Here is a 22,049-nt window from a genome sequence, read left to right as displayed (position 1 = left end):
TAGGCCTTGATGTTCTTCACGTGCTCCCTGAAATGTGATGGAAAGCCTAAACTGGAGACATTTACTTCATGTCATATGTAGGTAAATTCTGTGTCCTGAAAAAAGGATGTAAGTGGAGGGAACTGACTCCAAGAAGTAAAAAATAGACCCAAACTCTATTATCTAGTCCCTTTTCTGAAAGGTAATGAACTCCCAGCACTAACCTCTGAAAGCAGATGCTAATGAAAGGGTGAAGGACAGAAGTTTTTACAATCCTGAACTCCCCTTTTCCATCACAGCTAATTACAAGCTGAGGACACCACTTACCTGACTGGTCATCTCTCTTGTATCAGCACACCGTGTTTTCTGCTCTTGGAACAGAGTGAGATCTCTTTGTAACCGGGGCCAAAGGACAGGATCAGGCAGCAATGGCCTGGGAACAGGTTGTCCAGAGAATAACTGTGGCTGCCCCATCCCTGGAAGTGTTCAAGGCCAGGCTGGATGGGGCCCTGAGAAATCTGGTCTAGTAGAAGGTGTTCTTGTCCATGGTAGGGGGTTGGAACTTTCAGGTACCTTCCAACCCAAACCTTTCTGAGATTCTATTATTCTATGAATAATAGAGATTTTTTGTGCTTGTGGACCTGGAGTGACTAGGAGTGACCTAGGGTGACTTAAACCAGGACAAGTAGCTAGTAGCTCTCAGATATTTTGGTATCATCTCCTAGTACAGGTAGTGGAACTATCTTGGGCTGGTCATTAAATTTCATTTACCCCTTTGTCAGCTCTTAGGTTCAAAAAGGTCACCTCTGCAAAAATATATAACAACACCTTTTGTTGTGTCCCAGACTGTGTGTGTATGCTCGGTAGCATCACATTTGAACCAGTCACTGTAAAACCAAAACCTTGTAGTTGTATCTTCTCCATCATTCATCACCATCTCAAATCTCTCCTTGTCTAACTGCCAGCTCAGAAATATTCATCTAGCATCTAAACATAAGATCAGGTTCCTTCTCCTTTTCTAGGTCAGTATCAGTGGCAAAAATAAAAAAGAAACCCTTATAGCTCTGAGGTTGTCTTTTTCCTGGGAAGGATTTTTGGTGGTTGTACTTTTTTATTTCTTTGCGTTTTTTTCTGAATATACAGAGACAATATAGTGCTAATATTTAACAGCTGTCTTACCTTTGAATTGCTGAGAAATGCAGGGGCCAGGTTTAACAATATAATTAATTAGTGTGACATTCAGAATCCCAGACATTCCTGCTCTGTGAGGACAACAGTGTGTGGCTGCTGCCCCCAGTTCGAGTATTGCCCTCAGAACAGTGTGATGTGCCTTTCATCACATTTGGGAAGTGCTACAGAGTTCCAGGTGCCAGGATGGATATGAACCTGGGTTTTAGAGGGACCTCACCTGGGGCTAGTGCCAGGCAGTAAGCGAGAGCATGAGACTCTTTGAGCTCTCTTTATAATTCTGGCCATAAATCCTTCACAAGCAGCCTGCAATCACTGTCATTCAGAGAAGGAAACTCACTCCTGGACCTAGAAACCCCTGTCATCCACTTTGTGGCCTTGGGCAAATTACGCACTGCCGGGATTTTAGGCTGAAAGCAGGGAGGCGATGACACCGTGAGGAGTAATTAGTTAATGGTTTTAAAGAGGCTCCCAGTCAAACACCAGGGCAGGCAACACTGCTCCCAGGAACACTGCCTATTGTCCCAGGCCCAGTCCAGGGAACGGGGCTCACATAAAAGGGACACACAAAAGAGAAGTGGGAAAAAAAAAAAAAAAAAAAAAAAAAAAAAAAAAAAAAAAAAAAAAAAAAAAAAAAAAAAAAAAAAAAAGAAGATGGGGGAGTAGAGTTTCAGCCATACAAGTAAATGATTCATTCCAAGGAGTGGCACGCATTGCTTTCAATGAGATAAACGCCATGTGGTAAGAACCTGAGGGTTTCACGTGGGAGGAAGATGAGAAGGTCGGGAAGAGAAGGAAAGTGGGGCAGGAGCAGCAGGCAAGGCAAGAGGCGAGCATCCGAATGGAGGGGCACGGAGCAGCAGAGGGGAATTTGGATGAAGCACTGAAAGGAACTAACAGAAGAGAAGCCTCCACCTGCTGTCTCCTCTTACCACCAACATGTTTGGATCTTTGTGCCAGCTACTCCTCCTCAGAGATGAGTAGTGTAAGCTGCTGAGACCTCTTAATGAAAACTGTACTCTTCATCCCCCGGCTCTTCCACTCTCCCAAATATCCCCCTTACATCCTTTTGGCAGGCGGTGTAAGACTCGTGGGATGTAAAGTAGCTCTGCCTTGTCATGTGTGAAAAGCTGGTCTTAACTGGGAAGCTGTTTACAGAAAGGTGTGAATGTGGTGAGACACAAATACTGAGATCCCCATTCAGCTACAGAGAAGAAACACTCTCAGTGCACCTCAGGGTTCCAGCATTGGAAACCCACTGCAAAGGAGGAATCAGCAAAGCACTGGGGCCTTTTAAGCCTCAGTTTTTCTATTTGTTCACATATTGAAATCCTCAAACACATCCATTTGTTTAAGGAAAGAGACTTGTAATGTTTCTCGCTCTCAGCTTTGTGTTAATCAACCCTCAGCATTTTTTAGCCTTTGGGGCACCTTCTCTTGACAGATGCACAGGGAAAGGGATCCTTCCTGCTGTTGTCAGGCAGATTTTGACCATTTTTAAAAAACTGCATCCAAACAAAAATTAGATCCTTCCCTACTTATTTTTCAGTGAAAAAATTGACAAAAATTGTCTCAGATATTCACTCAGTAGTTATGGCACTGACCTTGCACAAGGAACTCATGCTCAGATTCCTGGCCTGAATGCAAAAGAGCAAAACCTCCTACTCACATCTTTCAGATCTCTGTCAGTGGACCAAAATCCAGGCCCTGAAATCAGCCTACTGCTGCTGTGCTTATCTGGCTCAATCACAGAGAATTTAACTATTTAATCGCAGGGCTTTGGTCCCAACAGGAGACTGAAACAGTGCCTCCCTAAACCAGACCCCACAACGATGTGCCAACACCCTCTCAGATGCTGGAAAGTAGTTAATTTTCCCAGATTCTTCAAAATACTTACATGAAGCGTATTTAAGTCTTTAAGAGAAGGTTACTTTGATCATTGTCACAGAACCCTTGAATCCAGAGGTTCTCCAGAGTTTAGAGAGAGGGTGTGCACAGTACCCTCACAAAAAATAGCAGTGAAGGGCTGGAAATGGGAATTACCACATCAGTCTGCAACTGCAGATCGACACTGTATCCTCCAGGCAGCCTGAGGCCACGCAGAGGATCAGAAACAAAGCCTGCAAACAGAAGGCTGGCCATGATACCAATCCCTCTCACTGTGTGTAAAGGTGCTCTACAGTGTCCAAAATCCTGTTCAGAATACCTTTTCAGTAAGATTAAATTTATCTTTGATTAGGTGTGTCTTTGAAAACTCATGGAGAAGAGGAGTAATGGAGGAAGGCCAATGTCACCCCAGTGTTCCAAAAGGGCAGGAGAGGCCAGCAGGCTGTGCTGCCATTCAGCCAGACCTGGACAGGCTGGAGAAGAACTCAGGGAAGCTCAGCTAAACAAGCGTGGGGTCCTGCAGCTCAGACAGAAACACTCCGTGCACCCAGGCAGGTGAGGGTTGACCTGCTGGGAAGGGGCTCTGTGGAGGACAGAGCACTGGCAGGAGCTGTCCAGAGAGGCTGGGGATTCTCCTCTGGACATGTTCAACTCTGCCTGGACATCACCCTGGGCAACCTGCTCTGGGTGAACCTGCTTTTAGCAGGGGGTTGGACTTGATGATCCCCAGAAGTCCCTTCCAACCCCAAACATTCTCTTTGTGATTTAAGGAGTGCTGTCTGTGGGGGTTTCACATGGAGGCTGCTATGAGAGAAGAATGCAAAGCTGTCAATTATTCACTTAGAACATATATTACCTCTCATTAATCTCCTTTCTGACTAATTTCCAAATTACTTTAATAAACAATCTTCCTCATTTACTAAATTATATTACTTAAAGGCAGCTACTTTTGATCAAAGCCAAAAGAATGCCTATATAACAGGGCAAATGTGCATAAGGTTAAATTCCACAGGCCTTCCTGTGTTGGTGAAGGACTGATTTGAATTACTGGAAAAAGAAATGTGCACCTTTACAACTTCTGATTGACTCTATCTTGGCTGGGTGATCCAGTGACTGGATGATTTAGAATTTTGGTAACATAGTGGGATATATTCAAGACTTTTCAAACATACTTGTTGTGTTTGTTTGGGATTTTTTTCATTGTAAAGTCTTGCTTGGAGTTGAGGTATCCACTTCAGAAACTTCATCCATTCATGAAGGTTTTCCGTAACTCCATTTGCTACAATGAACAAGGCAGGTAAATCTTGGCATGGCCCTACTTTTCTGCTTTCCTCTCTAAAGTTTTGTTCAGGAAAAAAAAACAGAAATCACCACTAGTACTTAGGGAGTAGATGTACAGGTGCCTGTTTTGTCTGAGGAACTTACCCAAGTACCTTAGACTGAACTCTTGCTTCTTGCTCTGCTGCTTACCTCTTCTTGGTGGACAGGACCCAGCAATGATTCAATATGATGTTCATTCAGTTGATGAATTGCTCTACACATGACAGAGGTGGGTGCTTGGGAGCACTCTCTTCTCCATCCCTACTAAGGGTTTGGTTTGTGTTTAGGTACCAATGTTCAGCAAAGCCTTTACCAAATGAGTTGTGTGGCTCCCAAAGGCAGGCTCTTACCTCTACTCTCAGGCTGGCTGTTGCTAGCAGGGTCCCTTGGTGTCACTCAAAGTCCTGTGAGTGCCACCACCCTCGGCAGCTGTCCTCTCTGAGAGCCAGCCAGCCCTGGATGCCTCAGCAGGGTGGGAAAAGGAGTGGCGAGGGAGCTGAGGAGTGTCTTTTCCCCAGGGCCGTTGTGTGTGCCATGAGCTCTCTCCCAGTGCAGTGGGCTGTGTATTAATGAATTCATACTCCCCTCTCCCCTGCACCAGCTTACTGACTCCTGGGAGTTACATGACAGTGAGCAGGGAACTCTGTGACAGACACTGTTGCCAGTCCTGTCCTGACACAAAACAGCACCTTTCCATTACGGGCTGACTTACAGGAGAGAAGAGCAAGGCTCTCAGCTGTAGTAAGGTGTGTCAGGTTCCCAATAAATGCTGTGCTGCAATTTAACACAACTTTTCAGAGGGTGGCTACACACACTCAGCCCTTGCTATTCTAAGGAAGCAACCCTATCTCAACCACTTATCACATTTAGCAATTTAACTTTGTTAACTACTCAGAGGTCACTGTGATGAAAAAGGTTATATGGGTCTAATTCCCAATTAGCTCCTAAGATGGGCCAGCCCTGCAGCTGGGTTCTGGCAACACTTCTGTAACACAGAAATGCAGCTCTTCTATCTCTTTGCTTTGGAAATCCTGTATCAGTTTGTCTTTTTTTTTTTTTTTTTTGCACTGATTTTCTCCCCTCCACACTGATTAAATGTTCTCTTTTCCAAACTTAGTAGTCTGCAGTGCCTTTGGCCTGGGCTGAGTCTGGAGAGGAACATGCTGGAACAGGCAGCCCTGACACTGCCATTCTGAGGCATGTGCACACACAGAATTCCTGCCTCCTCCTCCTTTCACATGCACAGTGCCTTGGAAGCAGATCCTGCAGCCTGTCCTGCTCAGCCACAGGGATCTGTTCTAGAAAGGGAGGGGAAGGGAGGGAAGGGTTCTGGTCTACTCTGTGTAGCTCTCCTTTCCTGTGGGGCCTGGAGAGGCTGCAGAATTACTAAGTCTCCCCTTTTGTGAGCATCCAAACCTCCCTATACTCCTCTACAGGGGTGTCAGCCCACAGCTCTCCCTGCAGGAACCAGGGCTTTAGCAGCTGGACCTCGCAGCACTGAACTCCAGTTCACCCACATCTGTCTTTCACCAATAATCTGTAAGGAAGAAAGAAGCTGAAACTCCTGAAGCAATTTGGATCAATTCCTCAATGACTACAGTTAATTTTTTGACTAATGTTGTTTTCTTATGATGGGTTATGTATAAAGTATGACTGCACAAATTTAAGAGAAAGAAAAGCCCTGAGAAGCATGAAGTAATTCTGTTTTCTGAGAGAATAGCCCAAGGAGATGATAAATTACCAATAACTCACTGAAGAAACAGTAAAGTTAATCCTAGACACAAGGAACTCTGGATGTAATACAGAGCCCTAGGAGATGTTCCTTTTCTTCAATGTGTCCTGGGAGGTCATTTTTAGAAAACAGAATCAATCTGATTACTTCAGGTGTATGTACAGGGTATATTCAAGACCCAGGAAATGGTAGTTTTCAGGCCCTGAAATACTGTGCTCCTTACTCAGAGTAAAAAGTGAATAAATTAAAGCACTGGGTTCCCTTCTGTTCAGAACAGCTTCTTCATGTGCACTCCTAAACAGAAAACAGTATTACAAAGCACCAGGAGGCAGCAGATTAAAATATTTGTGCTACAAAGGAACAACCATTAAAAAACCCCAAAGCAGCCCCCAAACCCTTCCCCTCTCCCAAATCTTCAGTCTGATATGGAGGAAATGGGTTCTCCCATGCCCCTGCTGAACATTTTGCTTTATCCACTGATCTCTCTTCTCTGCATACCAGAAATCAGTAGCAATTCTCCTGCTATCAAACAGATTTATGCAGGAGCATGGTTAAAATGGAAACCAAACTGATTTCTGGAACAGCACTCTCTGGAAAAAAAAGAGCAAAAAAGTAAGTAAAATTATATGACAAAATAAAGGATCTTCCAACAGACTGAAGTGCTTTTGCTCCCTCTGGGGTTTACTGAAAAATTCCAACCCCCTGAGCTCTCTCCTGACTCCCTTGTATCCAAAATGCCACCCAAGAAGCACTGGAATTGTGACCAACCCAGGAGAGGCTCTGGCTCCCTGCCACACCAATGCCACTGCTCCAGCTATGCTGTCCTGGCCCTGCTCCAGCTCTGCATTCCCTGACCCAGGAAAGCTGCAAGTTGTTTCCTCTCCTTGGTCCTTTTTTTCTGCCGGTATAAAAGACTGTCCTCAGTTGTGGCTCAGCATGGTTTAAGACAGCTTGAAATCACTACAGACATATATGTAAAGCTTTTAAACTGGTACATTATTTTAAATCCTAATTATATATAGATGTAAATGCATTTCATATTTCTCTATGTATGTTTTTATATTACTATATATATTTTATGGCATTATATAGCATACAATAACTGCTCTTACAGAGTCTTGTGTTACAGGCTGAGCACATATAAGAAACACAGCAAGGAAGCAACAGAAATGTTGGAACTACCTAAAACATTTCTAAATATGGCCCTACAAGCACAAGGTATGTGCACAGTCCACCAAAAGAGCAAAGCATGAGCAATATGCAATTGGCCCTGGGAAAGGCACTTCAGAACCAACCCAAGGACAAACCACAACAACAAACACTTGTATTTTCAAACCAAAAATTCAGCCCCTAAGAAAGTGCATCTGTGCCTCTGGTGTCTTAATTCGAACAGACACTACACATTTTCCACTGCAAAGATCACAATTAATTGGGAAATTAAAATGCAAGCACAATGTCAGCAGAAATCACAAATTTATTAATCCTTAAATATATCAATCATTTACCATTATGGCAAGAAATATGTACACTGTGTCCCATGGTAAACTGCAGTGTTCCAAAATGACAGAAGTGTATAATTCAGTTGTGGCGGAGAGAACAAATCACAATATCCTCACGTCTTGGTGTGGAAGACAAACTTGGTCTACAGTAATACGTCAACACCACATGCTATGTTAGAAGTATAAAAAAACACCCGACACCTAATTTGTTAAATTTAAATACAGTTATGCCACTTATAGCCGCTTCACTAAAAAAAAAAGAAAAAAAAAAAGAAAAAAAAAGAAAAAAAAAAAGAAAAAAAAAAAGAAATTAATGAGAAAAAAAATGAGGCCATTACTTTTTTCACAGATCCCATTGGCAGGTTAATATGGCTCAACACATTTATTGTAGATGCTTACTTTAAATATATATTGTTTAAAATCATGTAGTAATTATCAGAGAAGCTTAAGTCCATTTACCATACATCCACTATTAACAACATCAACATGTTTAAGAACTGCTTCTGATTAGTAATCAACACAGAAAGGTGAAATTATACAAATTAGGAAGCTTTCCCATTTTAAAAAGTTCTGGCTGCCGAGTAGTAAATTTTGGATGGCTAAAAAGGACACTGACTGAGATACCATGCACTGTACAGCGCTGCAGGGAGCAGGAGCCTGCTGCTAACAGAATCATGGGGAGAACAGGAGCAGCCCAGCCCGGGTTTTCCTGGAACAGTGGAAAGGAAGAAACTGAAATTGTTGCGAGGGTGTGTTTTTACAGCAACGTGAGGGAAGGTGAACTAGTCCCTGTTGCAAAGCTGGCGTTGCTCAGAGCCAGCACAGTGTTCCTCCCTGGGCCCAGAGCCGGGACAAACCCATCGGGATCGCCGGCCTCAGCACCGAACGCTGTCAGGGGAGCTTGAGAAACCAAGGGCGGATTGAGGGGAGGAGGGGAGACACAAACCTGTGGTAGAGTGTTCGGGTCCCATGAAAAACCGGTGTCTCCCTAATTCAGTTCCAGAGAAGCAAGAGCAGCAGTGCAATGTAAGTAAACTCTTCATACTTAGCTTTAAGGCCTAATATTTCTCGAGCATATTACCCACACAACTGGTATATACATTAACCCACATAATATATTTTTTAAAGCCTCCTTAAAAAATTTACAGTACATCCTAAAAGCGATAAAAATCTTTCTCTTTCCTTCCATTTTAATCCTCAGAAACTGCCTCTCAATTATCACTTAGTTCCTTACAATTTTTAATTTTGCTTAATCATCCAACAGAACCTTTCAGTTAAGCAAAGTAAGAAAGCGAAAAGGACTCAAAAGGAAAACGGAAGCTGCTGACTCACCAGAACACTGACAGTTAATTCTAGGGTGGCCAAGCCAGCAAATGAGGAGATTTTTCCAGTTTACATAGACTAATAAACTAAGAAGGCTGCAGCTGGTCCAAAGCCAAGATATTAACACTTCCACATTTACCAGTGATTTTGTCCATCTACGATAAAAATCTGTTTTACAGTAATGGAGCTGCCAGCGGAAATCCTAATCATTCCTACCAGAACCAAAGCAAAATCCTGGGACTCAGGAGAAAAGGAGGAGTCAGAAAACAGTTCTTAAAAAAAGAAGGTAAAATATAGTTTTTCTTTTTTTTTTTTCTTTTTTTTTCTTTTTTTTTTTTAAATAAACATGATAGATTTTAAAGTTGCCTGTCAAAACTTGGCATAAATGGAGCAAGTGACAAATGTATTTTGTGTCTACTGCTGTCCGTCCAATATCTCTTTTTGTCTTTTACACCTTGTTATTCTCTATTTGCATGGAACATCACCTTCATTGAAATGTTAACAGTGTACAGATGGAATATACAGCAACGTGGTGCATCACAAATGTGTTACATGAAGAACCTTCACAACTTCATGCACTCAGAAACATGCATGAAGAGAACGGGATGGCCAAGATGGTAATCAACCAGGTGCGTTGGGTACAGAAAATGCAAGAGCGGCACCGCTGATATTTTTAGCTAGGAGGAAGGAGAAAAAAACAAACAGATTTCCATTACTGAGGTAACATCACCATCAGATAGCAACACATGCTCAAGTGTTAGCCAATGCTATTGGAAAAAAACCTCTTCGAGATCATGTAACACGATACTGGGGAAAAAACAAGGGAAAAAACCTCCACTCAGGCAAGGCGTTCTTTTATTTCTCAAACCACTTTACAGATATTTTCCATCTTTACAAGATGCCAGAGAGGCTCTTAAAATAAAAAAGGAAACTGAGGCAAGAAGCCAAAGTGCCTTAAGGGATTCCTTAAGGGAGGGAGGGTGGAATTCAGCCGCGAATCTCTGAGTGTAACTGAACTTCCTCAGCATGGGCATCGCAGGCACTGCCATGGACTGAGGCTCTTGCACAAAGATTGGACCAAGTGACAAGGAAGAATCAGGTGTCATTCACATGCAAGACATGCCAGAGCTGAATGCAGAGAGAAAAGGAAGGGAAAGGAGCTGGAAGCAAGTATGGAGCTAACTGAGGTTGCAGCATCATTTGTATTACCGTAGCATCTAGGGGCTGGAGCCGTGGTGGGATCCCTCTGCGCTAGGCACTGCACAAACACAGAACAAACTCTTTTACTCAGCATTCCTGCTCTCTGGCACTGCGCTTATCAAAGTACAAGAAGCTGTGAGCTGTGATCATGGAGGGAACATAAGCCTCATGGAGGATGAAGTTGGGTTAAGGAGTCACTTTCAGGCCCAGCAGCCCTTTGGCTGCTCATATTGGGCAGGTGGACTCTCTGAGGACAAGCAGACACAGCTCTGCAGAAACACACCAGCACAGGTCCCTAAGAACATGCATAGAGAGCAACCTCCTACCATCACTCCTGTGACTCAGAGAGAAACAGTGGGAGAGAAAGAAACTCAAGTTTGCCTCATCTCACTCACAGCAAAACTACAAATAAAATTTATTTATAAACTAAATACTTTGTGCCCATATTCTTTTTCAAGTAAGTTCTTCACCGCAAGGAAACATTGCCCTATACCTGTAGCTACCAAAGAGCTCAGTTCTATCCTTAGATTTATGCACACTCCTTCCTGTAGTCCTGAAAACAAGGAAGCTACTGTGCTTGCAGCAACTGATTTAACATCATCTAGGATACTGTCTGCAGAAGCAGATTATAGCTATAATCATTTTTGCAACTTTATTAGATTTGAAATCCATCTTCAGACATGATGTGTAAAATACTTTTTTATCATGGAAATGCCATTATTAACTACTGTGCGTTGGTAATAATTAAATAAGTAGCTGCAGACTGCATACACTTCAAATGAAGGAAGGATAAACTAGAACAATATGTTAATTAAGTTTCTTCTCTAGTTTTCCACAATGGAGTTATTGCTGCTCTGACTGGGAAAAGCAAAGGTGAAATTTGAGACAGTGTAAAAATGTTCAGGATGGGTTATGGAAGGTGATTCTAGCTTGGTGCTATATGGGAATCTCCCAGTCAGACTTAAGAAAATAGGGAATAAAGAAAGAATGGCAATGTTTGTGCTGAAAGGGGAGCTATCAGCCTAGAGGAGACTCACTAGACCTGAGCACAAGCAGTAGGAGTGATCTCATGTAGCATACTGACACTTAGGTGGAAGGCACTATAAAAAGAAAAGAAAACAGGAGCATTGTGCAAGGAGAACCAAATAACCTTGGGGGCTGGGTAATCAAAAAATATTACATGGAATAATACGAAGTGCAAAGCTCTGTAAAAGTTTCTATGTATTCACTGGTTGGAAATGAGAGTTGAGGATAAATATGTGTCTGTCTCAGATGTGCTGCAGATGAGTAAAGCGCAAAAATTGTGCCAGAACAGAGCAGGGAAAAGAAAGACACTGGGGAATTAAATAAAGCCCTGACCACAGTTGGACAGAGCATTTCAGAAGAAGCCAAGATAATGGAAAGGCAAACCTCAAACACAAAAAGACAGTAAGGAGATAAGGTAGAAGAAAATGGGGATCCTATCAGACAAAGCCATCTAGGGTAGCACTGGCTGTTTACTCTATAGAAGGAGGTGAGAATGATCTGATCAGCTTTCCTACAAACCAGTTCATGTCTGCACATCTAACCAGTGCAGAAGAACAGTGATGACATAGAAGAACAAAGCATAGACTGAAGATGACTAAATTTTACACTGGAAAATAAGGCTCCTAACCATCACAACAATGATATTTTGGAACAGTGCTAGGAGCAAATCCTCTGAATGAGAGCTAGTTATGGGATTCACGTGATATTCTTGCCAGTGCTACATATGTAGGGCTATGTTGCTAACTCAGGGAGTCTCTCCTTAATCCTCAGTCTGGCCCTAAGGATCTTCTGTGACCCCTTAAACTTGGACACCCATCACAATCCTGAAATCTCCTCTGTCTGACCCCATAGGCTAAAAACACTCAACAATACAGAAACCACCCTGAAACTTCAAAAATATTTCGCCATGGTGATTTTCCTTCTCCTTTCACCCCTGGCAGTCTCAGAAATCCTTATTTTTGTTAGAGAGCACAAGCAGCCACAAAGAGCTTCCTGCAGTACCTCCCCAAAAAACACAGAGGTGAAAAAAGAAAAAAAAAAATCAGAGGAAAAGAATAAATGATTCTCTAGTCCAATTCATGTAATTGTGCTGTAAACACTGACTGTTCAGGGTCTAGTGGGCCAGGTGAACCTGCTTCACTTGGGCTTTCTGGCTCTACACACACCCAGCTCAGATCCCTTGGCAAACACTCCTTTATGAAAACCTCAAAGATTTACCTAACACTGCATTTCAAGGAAGTGTAACTGCTCTTTGAATATTATCTGTTGAAACACTGGCAGTGCAGCTGGAATGTGAGAAACAAAGGACAATGTGGTGCCTGTTCCCACTGGTTTCACATTTTGAAATAAAATAGTTATCACTAAGTAATGAAATTTCTTTTTCCCTAAATAAAAAAATAATACAAAATCATCACCATGGAAGTTTAACACTTCATTCTACCTTATTTCTTACTTCATTGAGTGTTATTTCATATAGGAGAACAGCGTTGCAAGAAGTAAAATATGAGACATGATTAAGTTCAAAGGATGAAATTCAAGCCTTTACCATTCACGCCAGGAAATTCAGCCACTCTCCACATTAAGACACCTGACACAAATGGAACTGTATCCTGTACAGAGGGCTCACAACTGAGCAAAGCAAGGCCTGGACCAGTGCTGCCTATCTGGGAAACCACAAATCAATGAAGTTTGGGCTCATTAGCAAAGGCTGTTGAAGAAGAGAAGCCAACAGCCTGAGCAGAACCTCCTGAGAAGCCGTGACTCTGCCTCATCATGGCAACCACAAGTGTGCTGCCACTAGCCCTGGTGACAATGTGGCTCAAGGAGGGCATGGCAGGGCCCAGATGAACAGCACAGAGAAATGCTGATGGGAGAGATGCGAGGCTGTCCCGTGGGGATGTCGGAACTCCCACAGGGAATACTCAGCAGTTATGGATGTAGAGTGTGGGGAAAGAGATAAGAACATGAGAGGTACTGAGATGGCTCAATTTACAAGGCAAATATGTAAACTGGCTCAAACTCAACTTGCAGTGAACATACCTAGGCCTGAGAAAGTAGAGGTGGCTGGAAATCACACTAAATTTCACTCAAATTTCAGTTTTCCCCAATAGTGACACTTTTAACATGAAACTTTCTGGTTGGCTCTCACAGCTCCATGTATCCTATTGCTTTTTATTTTTCCAGGTTTTCCAGCAATTCTATTCCAGGTTTCCTAATCCTGTTTTGTGTGACTTCCATCAAGCTTTCTCTACACCCAAACACTTTCCTGCTCTTCAAGCTGTCAGTTCAGGGACCCAAGTCAGATCAGTGGGCATCACAGTAGAAAACAACAACCAAAAAAGCGCATCATTTAAAAAATCTTCACACCAATACTGTGCACACCAGTGCGTAGAATACATAACAAACAACCACAAGAAATGACACTACCGGAGGAGGGCTGGCAGTTTTTAAGGCCCAAAGCAGCTACGGGACTACGCGGTGTGCCTAGGAGGTGTGAGCTGGCGCTGGGGCTGTTCCTTACTTGATGGGGACGGTGGGTGAGCCCGAGCGGTGGAAGTGCACGTTCTGCCACTTGCCGTCGCGCCGGTGCCAGACGCGCGTCTCCTCGGACTGCATAGTCTTTGGCATGCCGCTGCCGTCCATGTACTGCGTCAGGCGGATGTAGGCGATGCACGCCGCATCCTCGCCCACCAGGTGCACATGTGGGTTCAGGATGATCGTGTGGATCGGCTTGTTGCTCTTGGACAGAGCTATGAGACACACACACACACAGACACAGGCAGGGGGGCACACACAGGAGAAATCACATTTGCTCTGGGGAAGCCGAAAGAACCCGTGCCGACCCCTTTTACGAACAGAAATCTCAGGCTTAGCAGATACAAACTCATAATGAGGGTTTAATGATAATCACGCCTGACAACTAAAACGCTTTGTAGAATGAGCACAATCACTTATTATACACTATTTAATAAGTAAATGTGTTTAATCCGTATACGGATTAAGTAAAGTGGAGGGCACGACCTGGAGTTTCCCAACATTTGTTTCATTGTTATGTCTAATAACCTTTGTACCTAGTATTTTCAGTTAAGATAATTCAGATCTTAACTCATTCTTTATTTTGACTTTTTAGTTCCAAATACCTGAAACTCTCCTCTGCCCTCTGAGGTGCCCTCTGATGTGTGAATGAGCAGAAGCAGAATGAAAAATACCTATAGCAGAACTCTGAAAAAAATAATACTCCCTTCCCCTGCCCAAGTCAATTAACTCCCAAACCAAAAAGCTCATTAGATGAGAAACACCCAGTCACAAGGATCAGATGAAGACTCAGAGATGAAAAGGGAATATTCACCATTTTCGAAGTAAAACCGGTGGAAGTCCATCCCTTCTACCAGATTACCCAAAGCTTCAGGTTCAAAAGATGTAAGGCCTGGATCACAGATTTTTCTATGGAAAAGAAGAAATTCTGCATGTGGTTATGGATCACAACTTTGAAGAGATAATTTTTAATTGTTCCTTTCATTCCTATTGAACGCTTCATGCCATCACACTGGAAAAGAATAGAACTTAACATGAGGAGAAGGCATGGGGTTCTGGTTTCAGCTCAATTAGTAAATTTGGCAGCTTACTTTAAGTGGACTGCATTTTATATAAATCATGTTCTGACCAAAAAAAGGCCCACAAGGCCCACTTGTTATTACAAGTAGGAATTTTTACTTGAGACTATGAAAACTGTGGCTGTGCAATGCAAGGAGTATTTTTATGGTATTTTTTTATCACATCATTATGTATTGAAGATTTAAATATTTTCTTCTAACTACACTGAAGTTAACCAGCAGCTCCTCTGAAACTGGTGATGTGTGAAGCCAGGGCAAAGCAGCCATGCACATATCTTGTGTTTGGTTGGAGGTATCTGGGAAGGCATTTCAACAGTACATAACTCCAAGCATAGGCACTCACATATAACAATGCATATTTACACAATGTCAAATACCCCAACTCTCCTCACTCCTTCCAACAGGAGCACTTACGTGTAAGCTTCGAAGTCCCCGTTGTTGATGGCTTCAATCAACTGCTCCGTCACCTTGATAATCTCCTGCTTACGAGCTGGGGAGAGATACAAACCCAGTCTTACAGAGGAAGGCAAAGTGGAAGGTGACAGCTGACAGGTATTCTGTCACTCCCCAGCTGGCACAACAGCCATCTCTCTTTCTTTCTACGACCAAAGGACATGATGTTACATTGTTGCTTCACACTGATTTGCCTTCAGCCACTCCTGTATCCACAAGGAAATTAAACACATGTCAAGATCAATCCACTTCCCCAGCACACTTCTAATTATCTTTCCTTCACTGGAGGATCTGCTATTATACAAGTAAAACAAACCAAGCCCCAAAATCTAAAACTTCAAACTCAAGGAAGCTGATTATTGTTCTACAGCCAATCCAGCTGTAGTAGCTCTCTTGTGCAAGCAACAGTTGAAATTCCCCAGCACACTCCCACACGTGGATTTGACCATTAACACAAACATGCCTGGAATATTAAAACCAGAAGTTCCAAGAGAGATCACATTGTTCTTCAAAAGAAAATGCTGGGCAGCACACAGAGAAAGAAACTTTCCAATGCTGTGCTCAAAACTGGCGCTGTAGTGTCAACCTTCTCCTAAGTGCACTCCTAAAGCACTCAGGTGAAAAGGACCAAAATGAAACCAGAAAGGAAAAATGTGATGGAGAAAAATATGGATATAAAGGTCTAGCAAGGCTTTTTGTGAGCAGCCCTTGACTGTTAGCACTCTGGCTAAGAGCATTTCAAGTACAAATTGCCTTATTTTTCTCAAGGACTGTGGAAAGAACAAAGACTTTTAATGAAGAGAGCAGCAATGCCTCCATTATCAACGGTTTAAATAACATGGGCCAGACAATGGACACTGCATGGCATTGCCAGCACCAGCCAAGTGGTGGGATGGCTGAGTCAGAAATAATGGTGCAGTCTTACAGAAGGCTGGCAAAAAGAAATCCAGAACAAGCAGACCTCGTGCAGTGAGGAAATTACCAGTTCTGCATGCAACATCTCACATACACAGAGCTGAGCTAAAGGATTTGATTAAATATCTCAATCAGAGATGAAGAAATTACAGACCATTAAATCAGACAGTGGGAAATGAGGTAAAAAACTCTGATCAGTTGATACATAATCATGAGCTCATGTTAGTGGATAATGTTATAAGCAATTAATATGTCTACAACAGTGCTGTAGTTTCCACACACAAAAGGCACAAAACTGCATGGACATATAATTCACTGTCACTTGGCTCAAGACAGTTGGCAATATTCCCTTTTTCACTAACATCAGTCATGCCTTTGCCGAGTTTTACCATGGTACCTTTGATGTTGAAATACATAAGATATAATTCCATTTCAACTCCAGAAGGGAGAAATTGAACTGTGATGCCTAATTGCTGGTTTTCCTGGGTTTAGTTCCGAAATGAAATTGCCGTGGAACATATGTTTTCATGAAGCTTTCTGACAGAAGCCACCTTATATTACATAATGTGGTTCCAGTGACATTTCTCTGGGCTGTACTAACATCCAGGAGAGCTGTGTCTGCAGATGTATCCATGGGATGTGAAACACATCCATCAGGAAGCTCTAGAGGCCAGCAAAGCCATCAAAGGAGATTACAGCACTTATCACTGGCTCCAATCAATCACTATCCAACTCCAGCACTGGTGTCAGCACTTGTGGAAAGAATTCACAGTTCCCAATGCAGACTGTCAGGAACAGGAATATGTTGCCAAATCATCTGCCTTTCAACTCAATCCTCAATTTTTCTACAAAATTACAAGCACTACATGAAACTATGAAAGCCACTATGCTACTCTCACCTTTCAGCGACACACAATTACACACATATTAGAAAATGATATTTCTCTCTATTCAGTGATCTGATACCCAGTTTCACTGGCAGTGAGCCACAGGGAGACGTGGAGCACAATTCCGAGATCGGAGCCCCAGAACTGATTTATCCTACTGTGCCTCGTTCCTAGCCCTTACTCAATACAAGAACAAGGCAGTGTGAAATACCAGCAGACATCAAAGCCTAATTCAAATACTCAGAAGCCACTGTGATTTTACACAAACCTCCTCCTCATTGTTTTTAGTTTTTATGCCTTCTCATATGGGTATTTGTGCAGGGAGCCAGACTAAAAACAGAGACCAAATGTTTCTGCTTCATTGTCATCAAAGCAGAGGTTTAACCTGAAAGGAAGTAAAGAAGAGAAAGGAGATGGGAAAATCAAAATACAGCAAGTAGAAAATTGGAAGGAGACTGGAAAGCAGCAGAAGAAAAATACAGCTGTGACTTGGTGGCCTCGTGCATCCAGCCAATTCCTTGCACTTACCCTTAGTGCAAAGGATGAAATAGGGAGGGCACTGGAGATAAACTAAGGTGAAATGGTACTGGTAGGAACAGTGTCCTGCTACTGCAGAAAGCATCTGATAGAAATAATTGGCAGTTCTTACAGTGGCAAAAAAATGACCAAATTTTCATTCTGAGTTTGATGGACTCCACATGACATGTGCTCTTCAATAACTCCATTTTTTCATCTAAATACACACTCCAAACTATACAAGGACAACACAAGGCATTACAGAAGAGGCATCTGGCCAGTTCCCATCTGCCAGATAACTGTCACTTACAATCACCATTTGCATTTGACTTTTTCATTATTTATTTTTTTATCCAATAGTAAACTTGGCTTGTATTGAATTCTAGGACAATTAAGCTGTTTGATGTACAGTGGCAATTTCATGCTATTATACTTTTCATTTGATGTGCAGTCAGGACTCCCTAAATAAAACTACAGAAACTAAACTTCCTAAACAAAACTGACAACTGTAATGAGATTCTGGTAAAACTGGTTCAGCTACTTTTTTCAGAGTGTGATGAAAATCAGTTCAAAAAGTAAAGCCTGACCCATCTATAGTTTTTTGGAATATAAGAATGGCTTTCCACAGCATAAAATTATATGTACACAAAGGAAAACTGAACAAAAATACACCTGGTATCTTTAAAACAACTGAGCTGTGAGGGAAGAATACTGTTGACAAGCCAAAGGTGCTGAGCCATTTTCCTGAAAGCCAATAAACAGACTGCAGACACAGCAAACTTGTGTGGAGAGGATGGTGGCTTTGACATTCTTTGCTCAGAGTACAGATGAAGTAAATACATTAGAGAAAAGACCACAGACCTGTTCCTTAAACAGCACCTTTTCCCTTGTAGGGTGAAGGAGTTAAGATAATTAATAGGTGTTTAGCAGTTAAAAAAAAATAAACTTGCTTTGGCAAGTGAGTAGGCATATAACTAATACAAAGGCAGTTCAAACAAAAATATTATGAAGAAGAGCTACGAAAAGACCAAACAATAAGAAAAAGAACAAACAAGAACATTTCCAATCACTGGCTAAAATGTTTTCTTCAGCACTGCTGTAGCACATATGTTAACTTTAAATGAGTCATTAATCTCTAGCTATATTTCACTACCTCTTTTCCCTTGCTCAGCTATAGGGTGAGGGATAATCTTTCAGAATTAAAGAACTCCATTAACACTAAGATCTGAACAACATAAAAACACCATTTAAGCAAAAAGCATCTAACACTATCAATACTTTCAACCTACAAGGAGCAATACCCCAGGTAGTGAAATCAAATATCACAGGAAAACAAAAGTACAAAACAGCAGCAAAACATGTTTTTCCAGCAGAGAACTCTTTTCTTCCCTTCCTGTAGCCCCAAGAAATATTTATAAACTCAGTCTACAAGAATCACAAAGAAATGATGGATATTTTGATTGCAAGAGAATGTGCAGCATAGAAATGACCTGCAGATATGTGAAAGCGAAGCCTTCAGAAATATCTGTACCTGAAACTTCATGTTTTTTGATGCACAAGGAAAGAGCCCTTGTAACTCATTGACCAGCATATTACCCATATTTTTCTTAAAAACTGCCACAATAATAATAAATAATAATTTAAACCACCTTATGCTTCATGCAGATATTGGAACATCGTTCCCCTGCCATCAACCCTTCAGATGCCTGGCTATGTTATCACTGTACTGCAATGCCTAAGCAGAGAAGCACCTTTCCAGAAGAACAAGGTAACCTTGTTCCAGATTTGCACATACACTTGGAGATGATTAAAATGATTTTGCTTCTGACTTGCTCACACGTTGTTTCTCAAGGCAAAAACCCTTGAAATTTTTCACCTGGGTACTCTTAACTATATATCTCGGTACACCTCAGATTGGATTAATCTCACAACATTTTAGATACGTATAAGTACAGACAAATGAGTTTGTTCTCTCAACTCCCCTCCCTTGCAGGCAAGAGAGAGAAATCAGCACTTTCAGGGCACAATTCATCATATCCTAAAATAGATTTTTAAGACAAGTGTGACTCATCTGACCTATTTGCACTGGCTCAAGGGAGTCTAGACAACCAGCTCAAACAGAGATATCTATACTGTGGAGGATGCTTAAATGCAGGGGGACAAATGCTCTCCGTGTTTCTGTTGTTTTAAAACAGTACAGTTGGTATTGAGGTGACAGAGGTCTGCTGAAATGGAAGAGCACAGCAAGGGGAATCTGGCCTCACTTCCCATCTGAACATTGTCCCAACAAACACCAGTTAGATGGAAAGCACACAGCCAGTCAAGTTATTTCTATGATCTGGAAATAACTGAAGTCTGAAAAGAAAGAGGAAGACACTACAAATTTTATCCTGTGTTGTATAACAACTGGCTGTGAGGATGTACCAGATTTCATTCAGCTTTACAGCATGGTCTGTTAACCATCATACCATGTTCTTCCAAATGATTCTCATGACATCAATATTTGAAAATTCTCTGCTGATAATTTTTCTTACAATTCCTGCCACAAATATTCCAATTAAATAATTTCTGAAAAGAAAAGATAAAAGATTGGGTTGCATGAATAAGTGACTCACTGGGCCTCAGATGTACATAAAACCCACCCAGACCATCAGATGACAAGGCATGCTCCAGAGGACTTCTCATTTAAGAAATTTATCAAGATTCAGTGTACAGAACACCAGTGCTTATCTCTTAACCCACACTTAAGCTTTGATATGGACTAAAACATCTGAGTTGTCATCTCACATGTACATCTTTTTCCTAGAGCCTGCTGATTCCAAAGGCTCACTCTGATTCATCGAATTAGGAAATGGATGGATGATCTACAGAATTTTGTTAGGGTTACTTGGTATTTTCCACCTATCTGAAAACTGGTAAGCTTGCTACTGCCCTAAAAAAATTAAATTCTTTAGCTATGTAGGCAAATATCTCAAAAATTATCCCAGAGCTTTTCCACCCTGTACTGACAAAACAGATCCAACAAAATTAATGTGTGTATTTCAATTAATGTTAAGCAACTTGTCACATGCCATACACAGTATATTTTTATTTATATGGAATCAATTATGTCTAAAGATGCTCTCTCTTTATGTGATTGTACTAAAAATTACACTAATATTTATAGAGCGCAGCAAATGTTGGCAAATGTTTATTTTATAATGACAATCACTGACAGTCTCAGATCAAAGCTGCATCATGGTCACTGCACTTACAAGACACTGCACTCTGGTTTCCCAACAGGTTACTTTAATTGTGGAATCTGGCTGCTGTCTCCAGTAATGTTGTCTGAAGTCTTGAGGAGTGAGACATTAACAAGATTTGCTGCTGTGTATATTTTTATTTAAACTGTGCTCCTGCCTAACCACTCAACTAGTTCAGAGAAACAGGATATGTGAGGCCACCAACATTCAGATCTGAAAATGCCAGGCACGTAAAGGATATTGTGTGGATATGCACCGTGGATGGAATAGAGCCTTATGGGACATGTTGCTGATGTGTCAACCCTCTGTGTTATACAGCCCAGATCTCTCCTATTAATTCCTCTCTTTCCCCAGGCCCTGGGCAGTTTGTGCTCACAGTATTTGTACTTCTAGTTTGATAGACACTCACCCATATATTGACAGAGCCTATCTCACTTCTCCTTTAGAATGAAGCTACACTTTTGGCATTACCTGGTGACAACTGTGACTGGAGACAGCCCATCCTCTCTGGGGCTGGCTCCTCTCCTACCTGCATTAGCTGACCCCACCAGAAATTCCACTCCTGTTTAAAATAAGGCCCAGGCCAAATACACACAGCCCATGTTCCCAAGGGCCTGCCTGGATCTCACTTTTATCTGTGAAAATGCCTGTTCTTACCACCAGTGCAAGTGCCCTTACACACACTGGCTGCAGGATCAGAATCTGACAAGCTGAACCCTCATTCCCAGGAAGTCATTCCCTGTTTCAACTCACAAGGTCTCGCCCTTCTAAGGAATTTCTGAAGGATTCCTGAGTTCATTTACAATCTAGAAATGCTCTACTCAGATCTTTTACATTCTACCAACACACTGCCTTTCCACTCTCATATTTTAACACTGGAGATTTCCTTTATGGTCAGTTGGTCACTGATCATTACACATCTCCTGAGCAGAGGAATACATTTCCCAGTTGTCCTATCAATGCTGCAAGTTAACACCTGCCACAGTAGCTTCAAGGCTGGTTTATCAATGGGGATGCTCAAGAAAGGAACTTCACATAATAAATGTAACAGGTAATTAATGCTGAGGGCCTATCCAGGATCCAAGAAAGAGGTGAGGCAAATCTCTCTCCCTAAGTTGAAAACTACTGCAAAGATTATTGCTTCAAGATACAGCTTTCTGAAATACATACATATTTATCCTGCTGTTACAGCTGATGAAAATATTTTTACCATTAATAACAAGAAAAAAATACCCTAAAAAAAATTTACTTTTGTAAAGGCTAAGCAC

The 22,049-nt window shown here is 41.8% G+C and overlaps 1 protein-coding gene across 8 annotated transcripts in view; it reads right to left on the bottom strand.

Moving 5' to 3' along the window:
* Positions 1-7,562: 7,562 nt before the first annotated feature.
* CAMK2D (calcium/calmodulin dependent protein kinase II delta) overlaps positions 7,563-22,049 on the bottom strand; it is a 120,479-nt gene continuing 105,992 nt past the window's right edge. For 6 of the 8 annotated variants that reach the window (XM_083862460.1, XM_083862464.1, XM_083862466.1 and 3 more), the window contains 4 exons: positions 15,183-15,258; positions 14,504-14,598; positions 13,676-13,904; positions 7,563-10,186 (listed from right to left, as the gene is read on the bottom strand). In XM_083862460.1, the coding sequence (XP_083718586.1) occupies positions 10,180-10,186; positions 13,676-13,904; positions 14,504-14,598; positions 15,183-15,258 (407 nt within the window). In that variant the 3' untranslated portion in view covers positions 7,563-10,179. The remainder of the gene's footprint in view (positions 10,187-13,675; positions 13,905-14,503; positions 14,599-15,182; positions 15,259-22,049) is intronic. The other 2 variants (XM_083862461.1, XM_083862462.1) reach the window with 2 other exon arrangements.

The sequence above is a fragment of the Zosterops lateralis genome (genome assembly GCF_965231275.1).
Source record: "Zosterops lateralis genome assembly, chromosome: 5".
NCBI classification, from domain to species: Eukaryota; Metazoa; Chordata; class Aves; order Passeriformes; family Zosteropidae; genus Zosterops; species Zosterops lateralis.
Note: the sequence above shows the minus strand (reverse complement) of the source record. Positions and strands in the feature narration are given on the sequence as shown.